Consider the following 8,435-nt stretch of genomic DNA (forward strand, 5'->3'; position numbering starts at 1 on the left):
TGCCTCGGTCCCCTACTATTCTCCAAAAATATCTCCTTTTCTTCCACAGATCTTTCATTATTCTTCTCCTTCGCCTCTGCTAGTAGTTCGTTCCATTTCCTTCTTTCTTCTTCATTTATATTTTTCTTTATGTATATATCCTTGCAATCTTCTGTTTCCTTTAATTTAGTTGTTCTGTACAAAATATCCTCAGCCGCCTTCTGTGATCTTAACTTTATTTATTTATTTATTTATTTATTTATTTTTTTTTTTTTTTTTTTTTTTGTGTGTAGGGGAGGTTTGTGTGTGTGTGTGTGTGTGTGTGTGTGTGTAGGGGGAGGTTTGTGTGTGTGTGTGTGTGTGTGTGTGTGTGTGTGGGGGTTTTGTGGTGTGTGTGTGTGTGTGTGTGTGTTTCCTCCATTCTTTTCCTTCTCTTTCTTCTCCTCCTCTTCCTCCTCCCTTCTCTATATTTTATTTTTCCATTTCCTTCCTTCCTTTCTTCCTTCCTTCCCTTCCTTCCTTCCTTTCCTTTTCCTTCTTTTCCTTCACTTCCATCCCTTCCATTTCCTTCCCTTCCTTTCCTTCCTTCCTTCTTTTCCCATCCCTTCCTTCCCTTCCTTTCTCTTCCTTCTTTTCCCTTCCTTCCTTCCCTTCCTTCTTTCCCATCCCTTCCTTCCCTTCCTTTCTCTTCCTTCTTTCCCTTCACTTCCTTTCCTTTCCTTCTTTTCCTTCCTTCCTTCCCATCCTTCCATTTCCCTTCCCTTCCTTTCCCTTCCTTCCCTTCCTATCCCTTCCTTTCCTTCCCTTCCTTCCCTTCCTTCCCTTCCTTTCTACTACTAAATATTCTAACCCAGTCTCAATCACATACTCCATCCCTTCCTTCCCTTCCCTTCCTTCTTTTCCCATCACTTCCTTCCTTCCTTCCCTTCCTTTCTACTACTAAATATTCTAACCCAATCTCAATCACACACTCCATCCTTCCTTCCTTCCTTCTTTTCCTTCCCTTCCCTTCCTTCCGTTCCTTCTTTTCCCATCACTTCCTTCCCTTCCCTTCTTTTCCCATCACTTCCTTCCCTTCCTTCCCTTCCTTTCTACTACTAAATATTCTAACCCAATCTCAATCACACACTCCATCCCTTACTTTCCCTTCTTTTCCTTCCCTTCCTTCCTTCCGTTCCCTTCTTTTCCCATCCCTTCCCTTCCCTTCTTTTCCCATCACTTCCCTTCCCTTCCCTTCCTACTACTAAATATTCTAACCCAATCTCAATCACACACTCCATCCCTTCCCTTCCCTTCCTTCCTTCCTTCCTTCCTTCCTTCCCTTCCTACTACTAAATATTCTAACTAATCTCAATCACACTCCATCCCTTCCCTTCTTCCCTTCCTTCCCTTCCCTTCCTTCCCTTCCTACTACTAAATATTCTAGCAATCTCAATCACACACTCCATCCCTTCCTTCCCTTCCTTCCTTCCCTTCTCATCACTAATACTACTCTCACTGTATTATTATCATTATTCCGCCACAGGGGCGCGGCAGGTCCCTGGTACCCCCGCCTGGTTCATGGCCGCCTCGCACAAGACCAAGGTTGTCGCAAAGAACATATCCAGAATTGCACTCATTTCCGAGGAGGCGACGAAATACACGGCACAACAGTAAGTGATTCTAGTGTTGCATGTGTGTGTGTGTGTGTGTGTGTGTGTGTGTGGAGGGGGTTGTGTTTACTAGGACAGGTAGAGACAAACTGTGTGCTGTTTATATGGGGACAGGATATGATAGAGAAACAGTAAGTGATTCTAGTGTTGCATATGTGTGTGTGTGTGTGTGTGTGTGTGTGTGTGTGTGGAGGGGGGTTGTGTTTACTAGGACAGTTAGAGACAAACTGTGTGCTGTTTATATGGGGACAGGATATGATAGAGAAACAGTAAGTGATTCTAGTGTTGAGTGTGTGTGTGTGTGTGTGTGTGTGTGTGTGTGTGGAGGGGGGTTGTGTTTACTAGGACAGTTAGAGACAAACTGTGTGCTGTTTATATGGGGACAGGATATGATAGAGAAACAGTAAGTGATTCTAGTGTTGTGAGTGCTGTGTGGGGGCTGGTGTTGTGTTTACTAGGACAGGTAGAGACAAACTGTGTGCTGTTTATATGGGGACAGGATATGATAGAGAGAGACAGTAAGTGATTCTAGTGTTGCATGTGTTGTCTAGGGGGGGCTGGTGTTGTGTTTACTAGGACGGGTAGAGACAAACACTCATGCTAACCAATCATCCTTCTCCTCCTCCTCCTCCTCCTCCTCCTCCTCCTTCTTCTTCTTCTCCTCAAATTCACTCATGCTAACCAACCCTCCTCCTCCTCCTCCTCCTCCTCCTCCTCCTCCTCCTCCTCCTCCTCCTCCTTCTCCTCTTCACCCCCTCCTCCTCTTATTCCTCTTTCTTCTTCTCAAATTCACTCATGCTAACCAACCCTCCTCCTCCTCCTCCTCCTCCTCTTTCTCCTCCTCCTCCTCCTCTTCCTCCTCCTCCTTCTCCTCCTCCTCCTTCTCCTCCTCCTCCTCCACCCCTCCATCTCTTATTCCTCTTCCTTCTCAAATTCACTCCATGCTAACCAACCATCCTCCTCCTCCTCTTTCTCCTCCTCCTCTTCCTCCTCCTCTCCTCCTCCTCCTTCTCCTCCTCCTCCTCTTCCTCCTCGTCGTCTTCCTCCTCCTCCTGCTCCTCCTCCTCCTCCTCCTCCTCCTCTCCTCCTCATCCTCCTCCTCCTCCTCCTCCTCCTCTTCTTCCTCCCCCGCCACAGGGTCAGAAGGTCAAGGAACGCCCCATTGCCAGCACCTTCTACGCACCCTTCGACCTTTACGAGCGAGGCAAGTTCGACGAGATCCTTGAGGGGATGGTCAGCTCCCACGCCCAGAACGAGGACATGGCCATTTCCGAAGCCATGACCAGCAAGATGTTCGAGGACGCTAAGACTGGTGGGTATGGGGGTATGGTGGGGGTGGGTATATAGGGATTTTATATTTTTTGTTCTTCATTTTATTTGAATTATTATTATTTTATTTTTATTGTGTGTATTTAGTGTGATGTGTACGTGTGTCTGTTTTTCTTTCCCCTCCTCCTCCTCCTCCTCCTCCTCCTCCTCTTCTTCCTCTTCTTCCTTTTCTGCATCATCTTCTTCTTGTTCTTCCTCCTCCTCTTTTTCTTCTTGTTCTTGTTCTTCTTCTTTCTCTTCCTCCTCCTCCTCCTCCTCCTCCTCCTCCTCTTCTTCCTCTTCTTCCTTTTCTGCATCACCTTCTTGTTCTTCCTCCTCCTCTTTTTCTTCTTGTTCTTGTTCTTCTTCTTTCTCTTCCTCCTCCTCCTCCTCCTCTTTTGCTTTATCTTCTGCATCTTTTTCCTCTTTGCTTTCCTCCTCCTCCTCCTCTTCTTCTCTCCTCTTCCTCCTCCTCTTCTTTTTCCTTGTCTCCTCCTCTGTGTGTGTGTGTGTGTGTGTGTGTGTGTGTGTGTGTGTGTGTGTGTATTACCTATTGCTGGTCATATATCTCTTTCTATCTTTCAATATCTATCTATCTATCTATCAGGTGTTGGCCTGGACCTGGCGGCACAGATCCTGCAGCAGGGGCGTGACCACGGCATCGCTGGATACAACCGCTGGAGGCACCTCTGCGGCCTCCCGAAAGCTGCCTCCTTCCAAGGCCTGAGTGACGTCGTTGCCCCGGAAAACATCAAGAAACTACAAGGGATTTATAAGTAAGGAAGCCTTGTATTGGTAGCTTCAGTTTGCTTGTTGGGAAATGCCTATGTTGTTCTGCACTAGAGAATGTCCCTGAAGCCGAAAGCAGTGTTTATAGTGTGTTCCGGCTAGTCTGTGTCTGTCCAAGGTTAACGTTAGCTGTCAGACCGTTATGTAAGGTCTTCAGTTCTTATGGATTTAATATGATAGCAAGGAGGTAGTGGGTTAGGTCAGGTCTGTCCCAGGTTAATGTTAGCTGTCAGACCGTTATGTACAGTCTTAAGTTCTTATGGATTTAATATGATAGCAAGGAGGTAGTGGGTTAGGTCAGGTCTGTCCTAGGTTAATGTTAGCTGCCTCCTGAAAGCTGTCTCCTTCCAAGACCTCAGTGATGTCGTTGCCCTGGAAAACACCAAGAAACTACAAGGGATTTATAAGTAAGGAAGCCTTGTATCAAAGCCTTAAGTCTGTGATCTTAACCCCCATACATTTCTCTGTTAACACAATTTCTTATATATTTTTTAGCCCTGAGAATACAAGATGCCTTTCCCTTCAAGATGGAGACATTGGGAAAGGCCTTTGTTATCCTGCACTAGACTAACAATGCCTTGCAAATACTACTACAACCTCTACTAACAATGTGGTAACTCTCATCCATCTCCCAGGCATGTGGATGATGTGGATCTCTTCACCGGTGGACTCGCGGAAAAGCCAAACTGTGGAGCGCTGGTCGGGCCCACGTTTGGCTGTTTGATTGGTCGCCAGTTCCACCACCTGAGGCGAGGCGATCGTTACTGGTATGAGGACGACATCCCGCCCTCCTCATTCACTAAGGGTACGCGTGTGTGTGTGTGTGTGTGTGTGTGTGTGTGTAGATTAGTAAGTAAATATTTATTGCTATCAAAACATCATATACATAGATACAAACAAAAACATCGTAAATTAAGCATCGGTCTGTGTGTGTGCGTGTGTGTGTGTGTGTGTGTGTGTGTGTGTGTGTGTGTGTGTGTTTAGAGAAGTGTTTAACCTGGTAACAGCGGGTATCATGTTTCTGAATGGTCCTTCTAAGCAAGAAAAATGAGGAAAATCATCATCCATACAAACCATTTCATAATATATATCAAAGCATTTGTGATCAGTTTATGTATCATCTTTTGGGGGGTGTTATATCATGGCACAAATTTGGCCCGTCGCTGCTACGGTAAAGCCACAGATTTGGCCCGTCGCTGCTACACGGTAAAGCCACAAATTTGGCCGTCATACACAGTAAAGACACAAATTTGGCCCGTCGCTGCTACAGTAAAGCCACAAATTTGGCCGTCACTGCTACAGTAAAGCCACAAATTTGGCCCGTCGTTGCTACGGTAAAGCCACAAATTTGGCCTGTCGATGTTACACAGTAAAGCCAGAAATTTGGCCCGTAGTTGCTACACGGTAAAGCCACAAATTTGGCCTGTCGCTGCTACAGTAAAGCCACAAATTTGGCCTGTCGTTGCTACACGGTAAAACCACAAATTTGGCGTCGCTGCTACACGGTAAAGCCACAAATTTGGCCCGTCGCTGCTACACGGTAAAGCCACAAATTTGGCCCGTCGCTGCTACACGGTAAAGCCACAAATTTGGCCCGTCGCTGCTACACGGTAAAGCCACAAATTTGGCCCGTCGCTGCTACACGGTAAAGCCACAAATTTGGCCCGTCGCTGCTACACGGTAAAGCCACATATTTGGCCTGTCGCTGCTACACGGTAAAGACACAAATTTGGCCCGTCGCTGCTACCTAGTTAAGATTCCCAACCTAAATATTGTCCTGCGTCACCAATAACATATATCTAGATAGTGTTTAAAGATATACCAAGTCAATTTTTGGCTCACGTACGTTCAATAAACACTTTCAGAACAACTTTACGAGCTCTGCAAGACCAGCCTGGGACGTGTGATCTGCGACAGCAGCGACAAGCTCCAGCACGTCCAGCCCAAGGTCATGCTGGAGGCTGATTCCTTCCTGTAAGTATGAGAATGACGGTCAAACTATGAGGTTCTGTATGAGTCAGTATGTGCTGTTTTAATAAGTGTGTTTACGATAGTTTTAAGCTTGTATTCTTAAGCATCTCAGAGCGCCAGATCGCCTGTTTGAAAATAGTTACATAGATAGATAGAACGTGAATGTTGGATAGATGTGTGTGTGTGTTTTTATGTGACGAGCTATGTGTTACGTCTATGCATGTGTTGCCATTATGAGGAATGTTTTGGGTTAAGGAAGGACGGATAGCTGGACAGACAGACAGAGGACCAGGTGATAGTTAACCAGCTCTCCACCCACAGCAATGCACCAATGGCCTCTTGCAGACTCCTTACGTTCTCAAGTTCATATATTGTAATTACTAGTGAAAGTCTTTGGTTATGGAAGGGACGGGTAGCTAGGCAGACAGACAGAGGACCAGGCGATAGTTAACCAAGCTCTCCACACACAGGAACACCCCAATGGCCTCTTGCACCCTCCTTATGTTCTCAAGTTCTTATATTGTCACTATGAGGGGATGGCTTTGGTTAGGAAAGGCACGGGTAGCTAGGCAGACAGACAGAGAACCAGGCGATAGTTAACCAAGCTCTCCACGCACAGGAATGCACCAATGGCCTGCCAGGGGAAGCATATCAAGGGTGTGGACCTGACGAAGTGGAAGACCGCCAGCCCCAACTTCATCATTCCCGACAAGATGCTTCGGGAGAGCATTGAGAGGGCCAGGCGCGACATTACCAACATGAGGGACTCCGAGTGGAACCTCTGGGAAGCACGTGAGTGTTGCGTGTGTTTGTTTGTGTTTGTGTGTGTGTGTGTTTTTTCTTTTTTTTAATTTCAGCAGTTAATATTTCTAAGTGTATATTTCTGTGTGTGTGTGTGTGTGTGTGTGTGTAGAGAGAGAGAGAGAGAGAGAGAGACTTATCTATATGTAGTATGTAATATAATAATATGATGATGATGATGATAGTGAGGTCAGTACAGGGGAAGGATGGAGGGAGGGAGTGACCTAGGATGACCCCAAATACACACAATGACCTACTTTGACTATGACATTATTATTATTATTTTTCTCTGACCATCTTGTGAGCCTATGGGAGGCCTATTCTGACATGACTTGTGATTGTGTGTGTGTGTGTGTGTGTGTGTGTGTGTGTGTTTGTGTGTGTGTGTGTTTCATTATGGAAAAGGACTATATAAATCTACATAACTATACTGACATGACTAGTGATTGGTGTGTGTGTGTGTGTGTGTGTGTGTGTGTGTGTGTGTGTGTGTGTGTGTGTGTGTGTGTGTGTGTGTGTGTGTGTTTACTTATGGAAAAGGCCTATCGAAATCTACAGAACTATACTGACATGACTAGTGATTGTGTGTGTGTGTGTGTGTGTGTGTGTGTGTGTGTGTGTGTGTGTGTTTACTTATGGAAAAGGCCTATCGAAATCTACAGAACTATACTGACATGACTAGTGATTGGTGTGTGTGTGTGTGTGTGTGTGTGTGTGTAGCCATGGAGCCCAACTTAACAATGACACACACTGGAACATAATAATCCCATAATAAACACAAATATAACACTTAAAAATCAGGTATAAATCACAGTATAGCGTGTTCAGCGAAGTCCCAGGTGTAATTTACAGATGCCGTGAAGACTAGCTTGCCGGCACACCCTAACGCACACACCGAACACACTCTACCCCTTACACATGGTAGGTCACACACACACACATACACACACACACTCCATAGATACGGAGACGGAACCACACGAGCGTAAAGCCCAGGCCTACAACTACAGCTACAACTAGGTAAATACAACAAGGTAAATACACACATTTACCTTAACACATGTTCCCCTCTCTGACTGACTGCCACTAACACCTTCTAGCACACACACCAACTGACCCAGGACCCAGAACGAAGCGACAGACTAACTCCCGACCCAGACTGACCCCAAGCGGACACCCCAGGACGCAATGCCCGACCTGGGGGGGCCAACGCGTGACCCCTGACCTCATGCAAGCGCTGGTGGGCAGGGGTCGGAAGCAGGGAGTGAGGACTTGAAGTTGAGTCCGAGGGCTATGCGGGAGGCCGAGGAGCTTCTGACGGATTGCTTTAGCGCGGGTGTCAAGGCTTGGGGGATTATGAGGCAACACGAACGGCAGCTGTGGCAGAAACGTGAGTAACTTGACCCACACGCACTCACACACGCACTCACTCACGAACACACACGCACTCACTCACGAATGCACTCATTTTTGTGTGTGGGGTGGGGTTAGAAGAGGTTGTGGTGATCCTACACTCATTTTTCATGTTAGGATCTGAATCTGACTTTCACCCGCACGCACGCACTCACACACTCACAAGCCTCCTTCTCCTCCTTCCTCCTTTTCTTCCTTTTTTCCTCCTCCTCCTCCTCCTCCTTTTTCTCATTCAAACTTTTTTTTCTTCTCCATATTTTTCTTTCCTCCTCCTCCTCCTCCTCCTCCTCCTCCTCCTGTTTGTCATTCAAACTTTTTTCTTCTACATATTTTTCTTTCCTCCTCCTCCTCCTCCTCCTCCTCCTCCTTTTTCTCATTCTAACTTTTTTTCTTCTCCATATTTTTCTTTCCTCCTCCTCCTCCTCCTCCTCCTCCTCCTCCTCCTTTTTCTCATTCAAACTTCTTTCCTCCTCCTCCTCCTCCTCCTCCTTTTCTCATTCAAACTTTTTTCTTCTCCATATT

The 8,435-nt window shown here is 46.2% G+C and overlaps 1 protein-coding gene across 1 annotated transcript in view; it reads left to right on the forward strand.

Moving 5' to 3' along the window:
* The first annotated feature begins 1,494 nt into the window (after nucleotides 1-1,494).
* LOC126992451 (peroxidase-like protein 3) overlaps nucleotides 1,495-8,435 on the forward strand; it is a 10,629-nt gene continuing 3,688 nt past the window's right edge. Inside the window, exons 1-6 of the mRNA XM_050851201.1 lie at nucleotides 1,495-1,631; nucleotides 2,769-2,943; nucleotides 3,547-3,715; nucleotides 4,364-4,533; nucleotides 5,594-5,702; nucleotides 6,319-6,491. Coding sequence (XP_050707158.1) covers nucleotides 2,862-2,943; nucleotides 3,547-3,715; nucleotides 4,364-4,533; nucleotides 5,594-5,702; nucleotides 6,319-6,491 — 703 coding nt within the window. The 5' untranslated portion in view covers nucleotides 1,495-1,631; nucleotides 2,769-2,861. The remainder of the gene's footprint in view (nucleotides 1,632-2,768; nucleotides 2,944-3,546; nucleotides 3,716-4,363; nucleotides 4,534-5,593; nucleotides 5,703-6,318; nucleotides 6,492-8,435) is intronic.

The sequence above is a fragment of the Eriocheir sinensis genome, unplaced genomic scaffold, assembly GCF_024679095.1.
Source record: "Eriocheir sinensis breed Jianghai 21 unplaced genomic scaffold, ASM2467909v1 Scaffold467, whole genome shotgun sequence".
Classification (NCBI taxonomy): domain Eukaryota; kingdom Metazoa; phylum Arthropoda; class Malacostraca; order Decapoda; family Varunidae; genus Eriocheir; species Eriocheir sinensis.